Source organism: Colossoma macropomum, unplaced genomic scaffold, assembly GCF_904425465.1.
Source record: "Colossoma macropomum unplaced genomic scaffold, Colossoma_macropomum, whole genome shotgun sequence".
NCBI classification, from domain to species: Eukaryota; Metazoa; Chordata; class Actinopteri; order Characiformes; family Serrasalmidae; genus Colossoma; species Colossoma macropomum.
This window is the reverse complement of record NW_023494795.1, coordinates 43,369,077-43,390,418: the sequence shown is the minus strand read 5'-3', so window position 1 is coordinate 43,390,418 and position 21,342 is coordinate 43,369,077. Positions and strand designations below refer to the sequence as shown.

General features: G+C 40.6%; 3 protein-coding genes and 1 pseudogene across 3 annotated transcripts; all 4 read right to left on the bottom strand.

The window, feature by feature from the left end:
- Positions 1–778: 778 nt before the first annotated feature.
- On the bottom strand, positions 779–1,759 carry LOC118816327 (trace amine-associated receptor 13c-like). The gene has a single exon (XM_036582850.1). The coding sequence runs from the start codon at positions 1,757–1,759 to the stop codon at positions 779–781; it is 981 nt and encodes a 326-aa protein (XP_036438743.1).
- Positions 1,760–7,894: 6,135 nt separating this feature from the next.
- LOC118816326 lies at positions 7,895–8,874 on the bottom strand (annotated as a pseudogene).
- Positions 8,875–13,327: 4,453 nt separating this feature from the next.
- On the bottom strand, positions 13,328–14,317 carry LOC118816263 (trace amine-associated receptor 13c-like). The gene has a single exon (XM_036582785.1). It carries the CDS (start codon positions 14,315–14,317, stop codon positions 13,328–13,330), a length of 990 nt encoding a protein of 329 aa, XP_036438678.1.
- Positions 14,318–18,799: 4,482 nt separating this feature from the next.
- On the bottom strand, positions 18,800–19,786 carry LOC118816262 (trace amine-associated receptor 13c-like). Its single transcript, XM_036582784.1, has one exon. It carries the CDS (start codon positions 19,784–19,786, stop codon positions 18,800–18,802), a length of 987 nt encoding a protein of 328 aa, XP_036438677.1.
- Between the last annotated feature and the right edge of the window lie 1,556 nt (positions 19,787–21,342).

The window sequence follows — 21,342 nt, the reverse complement described above, 5'->3', positions numbered from 1 at the left end:
GTATAGTTGGAGCTCAACAGCAATGGCCCTACAATCCTTGTACTGTATGTCTCCCTAGCAAAAAGTTGAATATATTAGGATATCAATTATGTATGTTGCAAATATGCTGAACATGTCACAAAATGTCTAACACTGAGGGGGTGTTAGCAAGTCATTACAACATCACTATTTATTTGAAGTGGTTGGTTTTTGCAGAAAAGACTCCATCCCCCCAAACATGCAAAAGGAGCACTCCAGTCAGTACCTAATAAACTGGCAATTCAGTGTGCAGTAGATGATGCCACAGTGCGCTTATTCAGTGTTCTCTTACCATTCTTTATTGCTTGTAGTCATGACTTCTGTTGTATTTTTTTGAAACAATGACCCTTGATCCTCCATATTTCTGAATTTCCCTAAAATAAGCATTAAAGCTTTTATCACACATTAAGCATATGTCCTTAACGTAGTCAGAGGCATGCTGTGTGTGTTTCAGATTTCAAGTTTTATTTGCATAATTTTCATATTTTATTTGTTCCTGTTTATTGTTAAAGTGGAAAGAACTGACACCAACATTTCTTTTTCAGTGGTGCTATATGTATACAATTATGATAAAATACGAAAAGTTTTTTTATTTTATTTTTTTCCCCCAAACAGTAAGCAACATTATTTGCAAGATACTCAAAGGATCACACTCGGTGAGCCTTTGGAAGTAATGTTCAAATGTGCATAGTTTCTGCACAGAACGTTTTAGCACAAGTAAGCAAATTATTTTATGCTACTCTTGATACTATTCTATGCATTAGTGGACATTTATCAGTGCAGAATCAGTTCTTAATATTTGAAGAGTTAAAATGATTTTAATGCACTTTCTGAACCATGGGTAAAACAAAGCATAAATCACTGGATTGACAGAAGAATTAAGATATAGAAGAATCACCAATTTTTCAAAAACATTACTTTCTATGGTATTACTTACTAAAGCACAAAGAAAATAGGGAAACAAACAAGCCAAGAACACAGTCACTAAAATGCTCAGTACTTTTGCTGCTTTCCTCTGAGATTTCATTGAGTCTGTTGTGTTCTTTGAGGCCTGAGCTTTAGTTTGAATATTAAGGTCTCTGATAGCGTTGGCATGTTTCTTGGCAATAATAAAAACTAACCCATAAAATATGATTATTATAGAACATGGAATAACAAAAGCAAATAGTAGATCAATCAGGGACCAGACCTCATGTAACACAAAAAGACACATTTCAGGACATGTTATCAGCCCCATGGATTTTCCGTTAAAATAAAGAACTGCTGAGTTGTAAGACATTAATAAAAACCAGTTACATGAAACCACAATGCAAGCTGTGTTTACAGACACCTTTTCAGTGTAGAGAAAAGGGTTTGAGATGGCAAAATACCGATCAACAGCAATGAGGGCAACATTATAAATTGATATGCTTGTGACAAAAAAAGAGATAAAAATATAAAATACACACAGAGTTGGTCCAAAAATCCAACATGATTCAGTCAGCCGACTTAACTGGAATGGGAGCACAAACACTCCAACCAGAAAATCAGACATAGCCAGAGAGAGGATGAGCATGTTAGTCGGTGTGTGGAGCTGCTTAAAGTGACAAACAGAGATGATAACAAGCAGGTTTCCACACACTGTTAGCAGAACTACAGCAGCTGCACACACATATAGAAACACGTAAACAGGAGATACAGATCTCTCTGGACAGGAAAACCCCAAGCAGCGATCAGTTTGGTTAAGCTCTGTAAGATTCATGGATCCAGCATTTAAAATGTGCGCAAAGCGATTCAGATCCTGGTTTCTGTTGGAATGCAGTGATTTCACTGGTAACAGTCCAGCTTCATGGTGAAAGGAACTGTAGGCTGAGCAGACAAAAGCTCTGATATTTATGTAGAACAGAACCTGATCACACCCACTAGATACAAATGATGTAATTGACTCAGAAGAGGACGTTTACAGAGGGAATTACAACAATTGACTGATATAACAATCATTTAAGAACAATGCAGATGCTTCTCAATCCACTGCAAACAGTTCTCGTTGCACAGTTCAGCTTTTGCATAAACTACTTCACACTTATTGAAGTCAGCAGGTGAATCAATAGGTCTTACTGAATTAGGTACATTGTAAAAAAAAAAAGAAAAAAGAAACAGCACTATTTCTCTATGGCCCTGCTGGACTCATTTGCTTAGGGAAACAGTATGTTTACCTGATGTAGCACATTTCAGTTCTTACAAGAAATTCTCATCTGTACAGTACTATGTCAGGAATCACTTTTCAAGTATTCAATTTCCAGTCAAAACAACCATTAAGTACAAGTTATTCACTTTCGGTATCAAGGACAAAAGCAGAAAAATAATTAACAGAAATTTTATACATAACCTCAACCACTAAACATTTTTTTAGTGTCCAGATTTTGCCTTTATTACAACTTTGATTTTTTTGGGAGACTTGCTTTTAGATCTGAAGCAAGATTGGAGCTTGATTTTCTTGTATCTCTCAAAGATGAATGCTTTAAGTATTGTTTAAACCGGGCCCAGCAAATGTTCCATGATTACAGATGTTGTTTCAGATGTTCTTGTTGACTGTGAAACATAGCAACTATGAAATTAACCACTCCTTTCTGTAAGGCATGCATCAGTGTTTTTGATACCAGGATGATCTTTGCCTTAATCAGATGTTGTGGAATCCTGTCCTAATTTTTGTAGATAAACTTTAGTTTAGTAATCAGATATCACAGCTGAATTTTGGAGTTTGATATCAGTATCAATGTATTCAGCATTCACACACAGGTCCCCATTATGTATAGTCCTATTTAACCAATACCACATACTGATATTTTAAAGAAACATAAGGCATCCAGTATGCCACTAGTATGAAACATTCATACTGCACAATTAAACCATGAATTAAGAGTCATGTATTTTATTGTCCACAGTGTGGCAGCAGAGGCAGGGGACAAAAGCACATATATAAAGGTATATATATATATATATATGTGTGTGTGTGTGTGTGTTATGAATATGAATATATATTATGAAAGCAAGTTTGACCTAAAAAATCAGATCTTCGTCAAAGTAAGAAGAACATTATGTAATAATATAATAATATGCAACCCTTTTCTAAAAAGGTTGTGCAGAATGTAAAAATAAAAACAGAATGTAATGTGCAAATCATTTAAACCCTATATGTAATTAAACCCTGTATTTAATCTTTGTAGTACAAAGACAACATATCAAATGTTAAACTAAGATTTTTTTTGTTTTTTGAAAAATATATGCTCTTTTTGAATTTGATGCCAGCAACATATTTAAAAAAAGTGGAGGCTAAGTCTTTTAGAAGTAAAGATGAGGAAATATTCACCACTCTGTGAAAGAATGCACGCAGCAAATAGTGCAACAGTTCAAGAATAGCATTTCAGACACGACAGTTGATTGTCGACTTCAATCGAGTAAGTTAAGATTTCCCAACTTGAGATATGATGCTGTAAGATAAGATTCATAAATCAAGATAAGATTTGCTTCTGTAATACAAATTTGTGAAAAATCTTATCTTGACCTGTCAGATCTGAAATTAAGACAAAACGATAGAAAGTTTCTGCAATACGGCCCCAGGTGCTGAACTGGCCTGCCTGCGGTCCAGACCTGCCATCCATTAAAAACCTTTGGCGCGTTATGAAACGAAAAACATGACAAAGGAGACCTTGAACTGTTGAGCAGCTGAAATTCTGTATCAAGCAAGAATGGGCAGACATTTCACTTTCAGAACTGCAGCAGTTGGTGTCCTCAGTTCCCTTACAGAGGCTTATTAAAAGCAGAGGTCATGCAACACTATGGTAAACATGCCCCCGTCCCAACTTTTTTGAAATTTGTGGCTGGCATTAAATTCCAAACAAGCATATATTAAAAAAATGAATAAAAATTCTCAGTTTCTACTTTTTTTTTATTTTAATTTGATATGTTGTCTTTGTACTGTTTTAAATTAAATATAGGATTTAAATTGTTGCACATTGCATTCAGGTTTTATTTACATTTTACAGTGTCCCAACTTTTTTTGAAACGGGATTGTAATTCAGTAGTATTTATTGGTATATTAATCATAATAATAGTATTGAAATAAATATTGCAATTACTAATGTAATAGTAATAAGAATGAACAAAGAAAACTAAATAAAACAAACATTTTAGGTTAGTTTAATGAAGGAGCTGAAGTAGGTTGCAAATGCTAAGGGGTTTTATTAGGGGCAGTCCAACACTCATTGTCCATATTACAGGCAGGGGTCAACACACAAGCAGGCAATAGAAAAGGTAGATCCATACTTGAAAAAGCAGAGACAGTAGCAGGGGGCAAAAACAGGGGAAACCAACAGAAGGAGAAAAGGCTTGGTACTCAAATAGGAACACAGAGATTTCACCACCGCAGAAACAAGCAAAGGGGTATATATGGGAGTCTTAATGGCCTAGAAATGAGCTTCAGGTGTGTGACAGAGAAGGAGAGTGAGCAGAGCCAGGGAGAGTCCAAGGTAACAGAGCCACCTCTCTTACGGTGCGGCTTCCGAAGTGCACAGAGGGTGGGCCCCAATCGGCAGAAAGTCCAGAGGGGAGGGCAGTCCATCAACTGGGTAAACAGAGGGGACGGGGCATGACCAGAATTGTGGACCAGAGTCGGGCCCTGGGAAAACAGCTCTGAAGGATCCATCCTAAAAGCCAGCAGTGGAGCAGCTCTGGGAGGAGCAGTCCTAAAAGCTGAGACAGTAGTTTGGGAAGCCGGCACCAGAACTGAACAGGGAAGCACACAAGGATCCATCATAGGGATGAGCAGCAGCTGGGAAAACCGGCACAGCAGCCATGCAGGGAACCAGCACTGAAGGAAGAACAGCTCAGGAAGCCGGCACCGGATTAGCACAGAGACCTGGCACAGGAGTCACACAGGGAACCAGCACTGGAGGAGGAGCAGCTTGAGGGACTGGAACAGGAGCATTGCGTAGAGCTGGCACTGTGGAATCCAGTGTCCTGTGCGGCGCTGTGGGACCCTCCTCTGCGTCCGGTGTGTCCCTGTTGGCAACACAGGGACTAAAGAAATATTGGTATAGCCCACCCCCCCAAAAAAAAATCCTTGCGGGGCCTCGTCCTCTCTTAGCACCTACCTGAAGGCAGACTGGAAGAGGCTCCAGAACTTTTTTAATGAGCAAGCCAACTCTTTATGTTAGGCCCACATTTTAGCCGCCCAGTTTAAGGCAGGCCGTTGCATCAACAGCATTACGAAGGCCACTTAAATCTCCTCAGACTGGAATGACTCATTAAAGTGGGCTCTGGTCCAAGTGGGGGTATGCTGGCAGTGTGGACTTGGGCTTGATAGCTTTGGGGTTTGTGAAGCCACTCGTTGCAGCTGTCTTCTGTAACACAGAGGCTGAAACAGGTTGCAAACGCAAAGCGGTTTTATTAGTGGCAGCACAGTGTTCTTTGTCCATATAACAGAGTGCGTAGCAGGGGTCACAAACAGGGAAAACCAACACAGGTGTACCAATTTGATGTGCTAATTAGATGCAATGACATGACTGGAATGGCATAAGTCAACAAAAGGAAAACGTTTAGAGTGAGACTCAGCTGTTGGTAACAGTACCAACTAGACGTCTGACAACAGAGATGAAAAGTGTCTAGACCAGTTGTCTGGTCCAAAACCAGACACCTGGCAAGCCTAGCAGTGATTCCTGCAAAGCATCACTTTTTATCTAGCTAGCTAGATCATAAAAGTCTGAATCTAAATTTTTGACTCAGCTTTTATTATTTTTAGCCAAGCAGATTTACCCAGTTATGGATGAGGAAAAAAGTTAGTTAGGTTTTAAAATAGTTGCAGTTTCTGAATGTTCCACAGAATATATTAAGTTGTTTTATCTAAGCCCTGCGATGGACTGGCGACCTGTCCAGGGTGTATCCTGCCTTCTGCCCAATGACAGCTGGGATAGGCTCCAGCACCCCACCGTGACCCAGAAGGATAAGCGGTTTAGATGATGTATGTATGTATGTATGTATGTATGTATATTTTATCTAAAGGCAGTGTCTATATGCCTTCCAGTATTCATTTATTTTCTTTATTTTGTTGTCATTCAATTTTTTTGAAGAACTGGCTATGTTTTTTGCACACAGCAGCGGTGTAGGTAACAGAAATATGGAACTCCTGGTGTCTTTGCTGTTATGTGCCCTGCCACAACCAGTAGGGAAAGCAAGAGGATGACACAAGACAGCAGGCTGAATTGCGTTAGTTCCGGTCAGTCAAGAGCCCATTCTAGAGACTTGCCACATTTCTGATTATGTTTTGCAGGGGAGGGGAGACGGGCATAGCATAGCAAGTCCTTGATTGGAGGACATGGACTTCCCTGGCCCTTGTGGTTGATGATGCCAGAATGAGGTGATGAGAAGACAGAATCTGGAAGGCCTCACTACAGCAGCCTTCTCCCCACAATTATCAGAGGTTGCCTAAAAGGTGAGGTGCCTTGGCATCCACCTCCTGGTTGCCACCTTAAACCATGCTCATTAAGCCATCAAGTTAGCCTGTAAGCAGCATCAGAAGGCAGGCTTTTTGTGACAAATGTGAGGGAAGCACTTATTGTGTCAGAGATTGAGCACTTCCATCCTGTAAAGGTGAGCGTGGAAAAGGCAAGCTTGTTGACTGAGGTCAAGAATAATTTAAGATTACAACAGGTGCAGAAGTGATTCACTGTAATGTAGTCTTGCCATTGAATGTCTTTTGAGTCCATGTGACCAGTTTTGTAATATTGAGACCTTTAGTGAAGATATAAAGGAGTTTCAGAAAGAAACTATAGCAGTAGTGACTGACTCTGAAATGGAGAATAGTAGTGTGGATTTCAGAGTTAAGGATTTCCTGTTAAGGATCTATTAACTGTTTCGGATGATGCTGAGCTGTTGACAGTGGATGGCCCCTTGATGTGTTGTTCACTGCTCATAGTTCTCAAACGTTACAGAACAGTTCCTCACATGGTCGTAACCCATTCAAATGGAGGAAATGGCTTAGCCATTAGGATGGTGAGGCAGATTTTCAGGTCTCCTAGGAAAACCCCTTTTGCTGTATGTATATTATGTATGTATGCAGTTTGCTTGTTAGAGCGCTAGGGTGATGCTTTAATAATAAGTAGAGTTTGTAACATCTTATTTTTTTAATAACGAAAATAAACCAAAAGTGGTAAACTGAGTGGCATCAATGAATCTCTTGATTAAGTTTTAAAGATGGAATATCATAATGGACTGTATTTGTTGCCTCAAAAGACCAAAGTTATAAATTTTTTATTCAACATTTGTTCATTCATTAACCTTTTTATGCAGCTGCTTAATTTGACTTAAAGAACAGGAGGCAAGGAAGCTGTTTTCATTAAATTAGTTTTTGTATAAAGCACAAAGTACATTTGGTGTTCATTTCAGACTTGATTAATTTTGAGTAATTGATTATTTTTTATTTCACAGTACTGACCACTAATATTCACATTATTAATTTTTTAATTACCTCATGGTCATTATTACAGAAGAAACAGTGAGACCAACATTTTTTGCCATGTTTCTCAAACTAAAGATGAAATATAATGTTGGAGAAGCAGCAAATAATGTAAGCACACAGAGAGTGTGCCTTTCCTCATCTCTAGTCATATTCCACAGTATATATTTTCCACACAAAATATCAAAATTTGGGATTCATGTATGCAGATGCACAAGGTCTGCAAGTTCTTGTGCTCTTCATTCCATTTAGTTCATCAGTTGACATTTATCAGTGTAAAATCTTCCATGCGCACAGTATATTTTCTGCACAAAATGGATTTATTTAATTCATTGAGATTGATAGAACAAGTCCATTTGATTGCTCTTGATGCTATTTTATTAATTAGCAGACATTTATTAATGCAGAATCTGTTTTGAATATTTGAAGAGTTAAAATGGCTTTAGTACACCTTCTAAACCATGGGTAAAACAAAGCATAAATTACTGGATTGATTGTGGAGTTTAAATATAAAAGAATCACCAAATTAAAAAAAGGCTCAGTTTCCATGGCATTGCTAATCAAAGTGTACACAAAGTACGGAAACAAACAAGCCAAAAACACAGCCACTAAAATGCTGAGTACTTTTGCTGCTTTTCTCTCTGATTTCGAGTCCATCGTATTCTTTAAGACCAGAGCCTTACTGTGCACATTAAGCTCTCTAATAGCATTAGCATGTTTCTTGGCAATAATGAAAACCAGAACATAAAATATGATTATCACAGAACAAGGAAAAACAAAAACAAACAGAAGATCAATCAGAGACCAGACCTCATGTAACACAAAAACACACTCTTCAGGACACGCTATCAGACCTGTGGAGTTTCTGTTGAAGTAAAGAAGTGCAGAGTTATAAGACATTAATATAAACCAGTTAGATAAGATCACAACACAAGCTGTGGTTACAGTTACCTTTTCAGTGTAGAGAAAGGGGTTAGAAATGGCAAAATATCGATCAACAGCAATAAGGGCAACATTATATATTGATATGCTTGTGACAAAAAAGGAGATTAAAACAGAAAACATACAGATAGCTGTTCCAAAAATCCAACATGATTCAGTCAAATGACTTAAATGGAACGGCATCACAAAAACTCCAACCAGAAAATCAGACACGGCCAGAGAGAGGATGAGCATGTTAGTCGGTGTGTGGAGCTGCTTGAAGTGACAAACAGAGATGATCACAAGCAGGTTTCCACACACTGTTAGTAGAACAACACCTGCTCCAGACACACACACACTACCACATAAACAGGAGATACAGATCTCTCTGGACAGGAAAACTGTAAGCAGCGATCAGTTTGGTTAAGCTCCATAAGATTCATGGATACAGCAGTTGTTGTAAGGCAGTGACTCAGAACTTGGCTTCTAGTGATTTGCAGTTATATCTCTAGTAACACTCCAGGTTCATGGTGAATGAACCTGTGACTGAGCAGATTAAATCTCTGCTTTTTATAGTGAACAGAACCTGCCCACACCCACTTAATACATATGATGTAATTGAAACAACTATTTGGAGAGCAAGAAAACTGTCTGGCAAGCTAGTGCATACTTTCCTTAATTGTATACGGTTCAATTTTTTCCTGTTTCAGCTCACATGATTCACATCATGATATGTAGCTGAGTCAAGTATAGCAGAGACAAGCGAACACTATACCATTATTTCTGTATGTATTTGGTGGGACCCCATGGTGTTACGGGATGGCGGGGAGGCGGACCCAAGTGCAGAAATGAAAACCAGAGAGAAAGAGTGATAAATGAGTATATTGGGGCACTGGACTGTGAGTTTGAAACATTGCGGTTGAGGTGACCTAGAGCCAGGCTCAAACCGCCAATGTACTGATAGGCGGTCTGTGGGGTTTCCACTGCACCACTGGGGAGCACAGGTAACTACAGGTAAAACACCTCAAGGAAGGGGAAAAGAAGAGGCTGGACAACGGCAAACAGCAAACAAAAGAAACGCTAAAAGCAGCGTGCTCAAAGAAAGGTTGAACTAGAAAGGTGAAATGAAAGATAATGGGAAAACAAAAAACATTTCCACTCTAAGAACGAAGGGAAAGCAGACTTTGTTTCAGTTGTTTGCTTTTGGTGGAGCAAACACCTCTTCTGTTTCTTGTAGCTCAAGCCTCCTTTTGGTTTTTAAGTAGTTTTGGGACAGTTTATTCTTTTTTTTTTGCCCTCCTTTTCTTTTTTCTATAGTTTTGGGGCAATTTCTTTTCTCAGCCCTCTTTTCTTTTCCTTTCTTTTCTTGAATGACACTAAGTACCGTACCGGTCACCCCTCTACAAAAGTGTGACAAATGCCCCTGTTTGCCACGGCCTTAAGTAAAAGAGTCCGCAGGTGTGTGGAGTTGGGCTAATCAGCCTGAGGGCTGCTGGGAATTGGAGTTCCCTGAAGTTATGGCCCCATGCCGCTGTCGCCCTCTGCTGGCAGCAGACGGGGCCGGCTGAACCCTTACAGGACCCCCCCTCCTAGGGATGGCCCCAGAAGTACCCAGGCCAGCAGCGCGTGCCCGTGGGAACTCCCTAATGAGTTCCGGGTCCAGGATATGGCGTGCTGGAACCTGAGACCGCTCTTCAGGCCCGTACCCCTCCCAGTCTACCAAGTACTGGATGCAACCCCGCACACAGTGGGAGTCCAGGAGGCGCCGGACCGCATAAGCCGGGGAGCCGGCAACAAGACGCAGTGCTGGGGGTCCCACAAAGGAACGGCCCAAGGCGAGACCTGTGAAATGCAGGGTGGATCCGCATGGAGGGCGGAAGGCGTAGCCGGTAGGTGACCGGGTTGATATGCTGGTCGACCTTAAAGGGCCCCACATATCTAGGTGCCAGCTTTTTAGACTTCACATGGAGCGGAAGATCCTTGGCCAAGAGCCAGACCTGCTGGCCTGGCCAGAAGGTGGGTGCCGGGCACCTCTTGCGGTCAGCCACCTGCTTTCTGGCCTCGGTGGTGGCCAGGAGGGAAGCACGGGCCTTCCACCATGCCCTCCGGCAACGCTGCACAAACTGCTCTGTTGCAGGAACCCAAACCTAGCGCTCCCCTTCGGTGAACATGGCCAGAGAAACCCCAAACTATCATTCAAAGGCTGACATGCCCAGGGACGAATGCCGGAGAGTGTTATGGGTATATTCCGCCCAGGGTAGATACTCCGCCCAAGAGGAGGGGTTGGCGGAGGTCAAGCACCGCAGAGTCCAGGCAAGGTCTTGATTGACCCTTTCGGTTTGGCCATTGGACTCTGGGTGAAAGCCGGAGGAGAGGCTCACAGAGGCTCCCATGAGCCGACAGAAGGCCTTCCAAAAACGCCATCCCGTGAACCCTGACCACGTGCTGTAACAGGAGCTTCGCTGTCTCGTTGGCAGATGGAAGCTTGGGCAGTGCCACAAACTTGCATGCCTTGGAGAAGCAGTCCAAGAGTACCAGGATGACCGTGTTGCCCTCTCTGTGTTGTCCGTGTTGTCTCTCTCCATGTTAGGCCACCAAAATCGCCTGCGCAAAAAGTCCAGGGTCCTAGCCACCGCTGGGTGACCTGAAAATGGGGAGGTGTGCCCCCATAATAGCAGCACCCTTTGCCACAGGAGCACGCATGTACAGCTTATCGGGGGGGGACCGCCTCCAGGATCGGGCTCCTGCCGTAGGGCTTCCCTGATGGCAGTCTCCAGCTCCCAACGGAGTGGGGCCAAGATCCGAGGAGTGGGAATAATGGGTTTCTTGGGAGGGCTCAGGCCCCGGAGGTGCCCACTGTCTGGACAGGGCATCAGGTTTGGTGTTCTTAGAGCCTGGTCTATAAGGCAACAGGAAATCAAAGCGGCTAAAAAACAGCGCCTGTTGGGCTTGGCGAGGGTTGAGCCATTTTGCCTGTTGGATATAGGCCAGGTTCTTGCGGTCGGTCCAGACCACAAAGGGATGGTATGTATGTGAAATTGGCCAGAAGGTCGAAAAAATACATGCCAGTTTATAAAACTGCTCGAAGCTGTTTCTGTGGTCTGTGGGTGCCACAGTGCTCTGTGGATTCTCAACTCTCCATCAGATTTATTGCCTTGCTCTTAGGCCACATGTTCTCTAATCCAAAACTTTAGGTGTCAGTTTTACAAAATAATGACTAACATAACACAGCCTGCTAATACAGTTGGTGCACTAATTTTAAATCCATTTAAGAGAACTCATGTTGAAAGATTAAATTTTTTGGGGCATTTTCACAAATTGTCTCCCCAGTGTAATCATGTACAATTCCACCCACTTGCTAGATGTCGCCATATCACACGGTCCTGAGGGTGAAGGCTAGGATGTGCTTTCTCTGAGTCATATGAAGCCAGCTACCACATCTTTTCGAATTGATGCTCACACAACAATATTGGACAGCTGAACATGCTTGAAGGAAAATGCTAACTGTCAATTCTGCTGCTTCAGCCAATAGACACCCAGGCTGACAAGCATCCTGTGACACTCACTGAGCTCGTCAGTATGATGCATTCTACTGCCGAGGGTTGCCTATGCAGATTGCATGGTTGAGTGTTTGATTTTATACAGCTGTTAGCAATAAGTGTGGCTAAAAGATGAGCCATCGTTGTTGTGATTTCATTGATTCAATTGTAGTTCATTCCTGAGAGTTTAGAGACAAAATTCTTGTCTTTGTTTAGACGTTTCCTGAAGCCTTTTTACTCCACTCCAGAGAGTGGAATAAAAGACAAAAGACAAAACAAACGTTGCTGAATGCAAAGATACATCTGCTCTTTTTCGAAAGCCTTTATGATAAGAAAAGAAATATAGCAGGTGAATATTGAAATGCGATGATTTTTGATTAATCACTTTGTGAATTGTGTATATGAGATAACTGTAGTTCACAAGCTAACTCTGGCTAACTCAAGTTGATACTGTTGGCTAAAATACACCATGATCAATTAGACTCAGTGGGTTTAATCAGAGACAGAGCTTTATGTCTTAGCTGTTCATTTTATCAGGTACACTTGTAATATAGCACAGTTACTGATTGTATCCTGTCTGTTGCTACAGTTAGGTGTACAGTTAGACACTGTAGCTCTTTTTCTGTGCACAGTTTGTGTCATCTTCTAGCCTTTCATCAGTAGTCAGTTTCTGACCCCCAGACCGCTGTTGACTGGATATTTTTGGTTGGTGGACTATTGTCAACCTAGCAATGATGCTGAGGTGTTTCAAAATGCTGAGCCTGCACCCACCCTACCATTCCAGTACCATAAAATGTGGTCAGTGGTGGTCCTATGGTGGTCTCTTTCCATAAATAAAAGGTGTAGACAGTTGTTGACAAACTGTGAAGCAACAGATCTCTGTAATTGTAAATGTACGAAGTGCACATATATAGTACGTACCTAGACAGTAGAAACTCTTTTATTTAACACTGACACCAGTATTTACAAGAATGCTCTGTATACATAAATAAGGAACAAAAACTGCAGCAAACAAAATTTACGTTAAGACATTCAAACAGACACCACTGTTTTGAGTATAACTGAGGTAAACCCTTTGTGTGCATCATCTCCAGAGCCGGATTCTGTCTTCACAACTGGCATGACTCAAAAACAGCAGACTCACTAAAGGTTTGAGTCAGCTAAATGTACCAGTGAACGTAGCCAAATTTTACATGTTTCTATAAAAGCCACTAGCTGAACTTATTATTTTGCTATTATATATAAATACTGTACCTTTAACAACATTCTACACAAATTCCAGCTCAGAGGTTACTTTTACCTGCTGAAAAAACAATTCTTGTCCGAAACTCTGGGGGACTAATACATGTTTCATTCATCAAAGAACTTTCATCAATTCAGAATCTGTTCTAAATATTTGAAGAGTTAAAGTGAGTTTAACACACTTCCTAAACCACGGATAAAACAAAGCATAAATAACTGGATTGATGGTAGAATTTAAATAAACAAGGATCAGCACTTTCTGAAATGATTCTGCTTCAATTTCAGTTACATTGCCTAATAAACTGTAAATAAAATATGGAAATAAACAAGCCAAAAACACAGACACTAAAATGCCGAGCACTTTAGCTGCTTTTCTCTCAGATTTCATAGAGTCTGTCATGTTCTTTGAGGTCTGAGTCCTAATTTGAGCATTGAACTCTCTGATAGCCGTGGCGTGTTTTTTGGCAATAATAAAAACTAGAGTATACAGTATGATAATAACAGCACATGGGAAAATAAATGCAACCAAAAGATCAACCAGAGACCAGACCTCATCTAATAATAGAAAGCAGTCTCCAGGACACGTTACCAGATTTCTAAAATTTCCATTGAAGTACTGCAGTGCTACATTGTATAAAAGCAATACAAACCAGTCACATAAAACCACAATGCACGTTGTGCTCACAGAGACTGCTTTAGTGTAGAGAAACGGAGTAGAGAGAGCAAAATAGCGATCAACTGCGATCAGAGCAACGTTATATATAGATGAGCTTGTAAGAAAATAAGACGTTAATGTAAAACCTACACAGAAACCTCGATTAAAAATCCAGCATGATTCAATCGTCCATATTAACGTTATAGGGATCACAAGAGCTCCAACCAGAAAGTCTGACACAGCCAGAGAGAGGATGAGCATGTTAGTTGGTGTGTGGAGCTGCTTGAAGTGACAAACAGAGATGATGATCAGCAGATTTCCACACACTGTTAGTAGAGCTACAGCAGCTGCAGACACATACAACAACACATACACTGCAGTAGATACAGATCTCTCTGGACAGGAGAACTGCAGACAGTGATTGGTTTGGTTATCTTCCATAAGATTCATAAATCCAGCATATCAAAGAAAGCATATAAAATATATTCCGAAGGACTGCAGTGTAAATGCTGTTGGTAACATGCCCAAACGAAACGTATATAGGATGAGCAGATAGGAGCTCTGATATTTATGTGGTTTAAAAGCTGCTCACACCCACTCATTTAAATAATAACTTCATCTTCATGATGTCATTCTGTCACAGTGCTCACAGAGCACTCAAATTCACCTGTGCTCATTTTTAAATTTCTCTTCTGATATCAATGTCTGATCCTTGAGTATTGGCTCAGTGAGCAAATAATAATAGCTGTTGGTTTGAGTAAAATGCCGTTTGTTTGGAGATATTTTAGTCTGAAAACGCCAAAAAGCAAGACAGCTACTTGTAATGTGAGTAAAGTCAGCGTGCTGAGGGGCAGAAGAACGTCTGAGTCGTACACTACAACCAATTTAATCACCTGCAAAGGTTTCATGTGAAAGAGTACCAGGAGTTCATGTTAGTTAACAGACAGGAAGAAACTGCCAGGCAACGACTCTCATAATCTGCCATCCAGAAAATACATTTGAGAGACCGCTATACCTGAACTGCACAACCGAGTGTCACACACAGTTAGCGGCGCAGTTAGCTAGATGTTAAAGCCGCAAGCTTCACAACTGATGGTTGGTCCTCAGATGTGAGCCCAGTGTCTCTCATAAGTCTCACTGCACACTGGGTGAACCCGGAAACATAAGGACTACAGAGAGCGGTGCGTCAGGTAAAAAAAGGCAGGGGGTCACACACCAGCAGTTTAGCTGCAGCCTCCATTACAGATATGCTTAGTACTGGAAGATATAACACCTCAAACTCAAACGGAAACACAATACCAACAATAATAAAGATAATATTAAAGTAAAAAGAGCTTCTGTGTCAGAATCTGTATGGTTATCGGCAGTTGTATATCGGAATTGGATCGGAACTGAAAAAAATGTGGATCGGCCCATCACTAGAAATGAACATCACCCGGCCTTTCCTAACAATGATTATGAACAAGCCATAGCCCTAACAAGCTGATTAAGGTCAAAACCTTGGTAAAAGTTATCCGAGAGCTCAGATCTTTTGGGGTGCCCAAACTTTTTACTTATTTAACGACACTAATCATTTGGGAACTGAGGAAACTGACTGCTGTAGTTTTGTATTGTAGTTAAATACTTTCTTGTTCTTGCTTGATATACAATTTTAGCTCTTCAACGGTTCTGGATTTCTTTTGTTGTATTTTTCATTTCATAATGTGCCCGATGTTTTCAGTGGTGACACATACAGAATGTGGTTTAACCTCGTCTTGCTGAAATAAGCAAGGCCACCACCCAAATAGTACCTGCTCTGTGAGGGTCTACGGGTGTCCTGACCACTGAAGAACAGGATAAAAGGGGGCTAACAAAGTATGCAGAGAAACAGATGGACTACAGTCTGTAACTGTAGAACTACAAAGTGCACCTATATAGTAAGTGGAGCTGATAAAATTGGCAATGAGCGTAGAAACAAGGAGGTGGTCATAATGTTATGCCTGATCGGTGTGTGTGACACATATATATATATATATATATATATATATATATATATATATATATATATATATATATATATATACACACACATACTTATTGATATGGGCCAGCAGATAATGTTCACATGAACCATCAGAATGTGGACAAAAATGTTTACTTAGAATGGAGCAATAAAGGAAACATGAGTGTCAGTTCTACATACAGAAACGCCTTGTTGATGAGAGAGGTCAGCGGAGAATGGCGAGACTGCTTTGAGCTGACAGAAAGGCCACAGTAACTAAGGTTACCACTCTGTACAATTGTGGTGAGCAGACAAGCATAGCCTGGTCTGATGAATTTCGCATTTTTTTCCAATAGCATGACTTTATGGACCCTGTCACACATCGACTCGTGTCACAAGATAACTTGGACTTCAGTTCCCAGAACCCTCAGGAGGTTCACGTGACGACTCAACTCCGACTCGGAAAACTCAACAGACTGCATTATCCACAATACTGTGGGGAATCACATGACCTCTAAGGAGATCACGCGCTCCTATCAGAGGTTGCACTCACCTGAGTACTAAATGTTTGCACCTGTGTTTTGAATCACATGACTTAGTCAGATTAGCTTTTAAGCCCGGGCTTTAGTTTAGTTCTTTGCGAGGTATTGCTTCTCCACGAACATACTGAGTGTTTATCCCAAGTGTTATTTGCTGTACGTTTTTTGACCATTATTTCGTTCTTTGACTTTGCCTTTTGCCCTTTTGTACTGTTGCCTGCCTTGCTGATCAGTGTTTTTGGACCTTCGCCTGTTTGTTGATTTCGTTTTTGCCTTGCCCCTTTTTTGGACTTTGTCTGCTCGCTGATATGATCACCGCCTTGTTTATGGTTTGTCTTTTGGATTTGACCAACGCCTGCCTTCTGACCCTGCATCTGCCTAGCCCTATTAAAACGCCTTTTTTCCTTTTAATCCGCGAGCGTCTGGTTTTTGACGAATCCTTACAGACCCAACCTGCCGTGTGAACAGTCCAGGCTGGTGGAGGTGGTGTAATGGTGTGGTAAATGTTTTCTTGGCATACTTTGGGCTTGATTATACCAATCAATTATCACTTGCCTATATGAGTATTGTTGAGAGCCGTGTGCATCCCTTCATGGCCACTATTTACCATTTTCTAATGGCAACTTTGGCATGATAATGCACCATGTCACAAAGCAGAAATTGTCTGAAACTTGTTTCATGCACATGACATTGAGTTAAGTGATCTTGCATGGTCTTCCCTGCCACCGGATCCAATTAGAGTCCAATAGAACACTTTTGGGATGTGGTAGAAGATTTGCAGCATTAAAATTGGCAGGAATTGCATGATGCAGTCATGTCAACATGGACCAGAATCTCAAGGCAGTGTTATCTTGTGTATCTGTGGAACACCAGTGAAACTAATACTTTAGAAAGAATTCCAACTTGTATATTTTTAAATAACTAATCATTTATGACTCATTTTTTATTGTTCTGCAAAGGTGCAAGTTTTCCCATTTCTACTCTTTGGCCTTCTTGGTCCCCATCGTGTCTGTTGATCAGATTTCATGAATAGCTGTCTGTCACCCCATTTTCTCACATCGTGACGATTCATTAATTTTCTCCGTGCATCTTTTAGAATTTCTCCCAATGCAACAGCAGTTTTTAACGAAAACATTAACTGGATTTACTGTAGAGTTTAAATGAACAAGCATCAGCACTTCTTGAAGTGATTCTACTCTCAGATTTTATGGTCTGCTATGTTCTTTCATATTTGAGTCTAGTTTGAACATTAAGTTCTCTGATAGCAGTGGCATGTTTTGATTGATAGCAGAATTTAAATAAACAAGGATCAGGATTCTACTTCAGTAGAAGATCAGTCAGAGACTAGACTTTATCCAAGTACAGGCACAAGGTATATGTACCTAGACAGTGGCACCTCTGTGTATATTCGTTGCCAAGATATTATTCTACAGCAAGAGCCTGTCTCCCGTGCCCTGATGACGGCCGCGAGAGCGGGAATGAAGACGGGGCCCAAACTCCAAGTAAGGACGAATCCCAGTGAGGACAGCGGGGAGAGGAGAACCGCGAGTGGGTGGGGGACAGCACGTGAATCCTGGGCCCTGTCTCCAAGCCACCGCCTCCCGTCCTGCAGTGAGGTCACTTTAATTTGCCTTACGTTTGTCCTGGGCAGCTGAGCTGCAGAGCGGGGTCGATGACTGGAAGACGGACCAACAAGCTCTCTTACCTTCTTGGCTCAGCTGCCTTTAAAAAGAGCAGAAAGAGAAGAGAGAGGTACAAGCAGCAGCAGAAGAGTTTGAAGAGCTGAAAAGCTTAGTTTGGAGAACAGGACTGAAAAGTCTAGTTTGAAGCCACTGAAAAGTATCCAGCTTAGTGTTGGTTTGGTTGTTTTGTGTTTGTTTGGTAAGAAGATAAAGTTAAATGGCTGCTGTGAATTTGAACCCTGCCTCCAGTGTTCATGCGCCCAGGGTAGCACAGGGCGTGCTACATGTTCCTCAATTGTTTTTTTAGTTAACACTGACACCAACATTTCAGGAAGGATCTGTATGCATAAGAAAGAAAACAGATCTTTTTCCAAGCAGCAGACAACATTGTTTACGTAGACACTCAGACACCACTTTCTTGAGTATAACTAAGGTAAACCCACAGTGAACATCATCTTTAAAGCTGGATTCTGTCTTTACTCTGGCATGCCATGAAAACAGCAGAATTACTCAAGATTCGAGTCATCTAAATATATCAATGAGCATAGATAAATTTGTACGTTTCTATAAAGGCTCCCAGCTGATAGGTTGAAAAAAATCTAATTTTATATTGTTATATATAATTACTGTACATTTAAACAACATTCTAAACAAATTAAATAATCTCAAAAGTCTGATAAATACCTGAAAACTGTTGTTCAAAACTCAGAACTAATACCCGTTTCATTCATCAAAGAACTTTTACCAATTCAGAACGTGTTTTAAGTATTTGAAGTGTTAAGACTAGTTTAACACACTTCCTAAACCACGGATAAAACAAGGCATAAATAACTGGATTTATGGTAGAATTTAAATAAACAAGGATCAGCACTTTCTGAAATGATTCTGCTTCAATTTCAATTACATTGCCTAATAAACTGTAAATAAAGTATGGAAATAAACAAGCCAAAAACACAGACACTAAAATGCCGAGCACTTTAGCTGCTTTTCTTTCAGATTTCATAGAGTCTGTCATGTTTTTTGATGTTTGAGTCGCAGTTTGAGCGTTAAGCTCTCTGATAGCCGTGGCGTGTTTTTTGGCAATAATAAAAACTAGAGTATACAGTATGATAATAACAGCACATGGGAAAATAAATGTAACTAATAGGTCAACCAGAGACCAGACCTCATCTAACAATAGAAAGCAGTCTCCAGGACAGGTTAGTACATTTCTCAAGTTTCCATTGAAGTACTGCAGTGCTACATTGTATAAAAGCAATACAAACCAGTCACATAAAACCACAATGCACATTGTGCTCACAGAGACTGCTTTAGTGTAGAGAAACGGAGTAGAGAGAGCAAAATACCGATCGACTGCGATTAGAGCAACGTTATATATAGATGTGCTTGTAAGAAAATAAGAGGTTAACATATAACCTGTACAGACCCCGTGATTAAAAATCCAGCATGATTCAATCGTCCATATTAATGTTAAAGGAATCAAAAGAGCTCCAACCAGAAAGTCTGACACAGCCAGAGAGAGGATGAGCATGTTAGTTGGTGTGTGGAGCTGCTTGAAGTGACAAACAGAGATGATGATCAGCAGATTTCCACACACTGTTAGTAGAGCTACAGCAGCTGCAGACACATAGAGAAACACATACACTGTAGATACAGATCTCTCTGGACAGGAAAACCTGAGGCATTGATCAGTTTGGTTATCTTCCATAAAATTCATGGATCCAGCATATCAAAGAAATAATTCCGATCTGAGAGGCTGCAGAGTCAGTGCTCAGTTAACAATGCCCAAGATCTTGGCCAGGAGCTCGGATATTAATATGGTTTAAAAGCTGCTCACTCCCACTCATTTGAATAATAGTTTCATCCATATGATGTCATGACGTGTGAGTAAGCTCATACAGCGCTCAAATTCACCTATGTTCATCATTGTTTTTACATTTTACAGGGAACAGGCTAGATTACAGGATAGTCCTTAAGACATTTCTCCAGACCAGAAATACAGAAAGAATAGTGGTATATATCTGTTGTGAGAAGATGTTGTATACGTTTTTATTACAATTTGTATTATTGTTCTCCTCTATTGCCTCCTCTGCCCATTGATGCTTTTGTGCGCAGAGCCTATAAGCATCCGGAATGGCAGGGCGATCCCCATCATGGATGTTTGGATATTTAAACCCTTGAGTACAGTTTGCATGTTTTGGCCTTTGTTACCTAGTAGTGGAATGATTTATTCATTTTCTCTGTGCGTCATTTAGAATTTCTCCCAAGGCATCTGGATCAGTTGTGAAATTAAGAAAATTATTGAATTATTTACATCAATCAAAAATAGATTTAATTCCATAAATCAAAATGATAATAATTGCCATGAATAACAAATTATTAACAAAACAAACTTGTTTAAACAAATATATGTGATATTTGAACAAATATAGTACTGTGCAGAAGTCAGAGATCATTCTTTTCAGGAGACTCACTTTCAGTTCCTCAAAGAATCTGCAGACACACCTCCAAAGTTCAGTCTTAGAAGCTGGTTGATGATTTTCTGAAGTAATCAAACTCATTCAGTGGTGTTGAGGTCTGGACTCTGGGGTGGTCAGTCCATCGTTCAGCTTCTTTGTTTGATGTGTCCGTCTCCTTTTGTCAGTGAGGTTCTTCTTGACAGCTACACATCCTTTCAGACCCACAGCGCTGAGTCGTCTTCTCACAGTGGAAGGATGGACAGAAACACCTGTGGATGTTTTCAGATCTGAAGCAGCTTGATTTTCTCCTCTCTCTCAGAGATGAAAGCTTTAAGTGCTGTTTATCTGATGGGAGCAGTTTTGGGGTCGACCAGGTCTTCCAAGTGGTTGTTAGGAGTCCATTCTTTGTGTCTTTTTTATAGTTTTTTTCACTTTTTTCTTTGACTTTCTTCCTTCTTTGCAAACACATTAGGTTGTATCTAATCTTCTCAGACAATGATCAACTTTCAGTCATTTTCACGTGAATTCAGGTCATTTTCATGTGAAATTAAACGAATCAAGTGTGACCTCTGACTTTTGCACAGCACGCATGTGCAATATTTTCCTCAGACTTCAGCACATTACAGCACGAGTGGTTACTTAGAAATCACATAGTACCAATATACATAGAAGGTAGTAAAGTTTGGTTGCTAAAAAAGTTTGAGACTTTTTGTTTTAAGTTGGTGTCCTCATGCTTTAACACCAATCATTCCTATTTTCATTTAGAAAACAAGATATTATAGAGATTACGGCGAAGAAGTAATGGAAGCAGTGG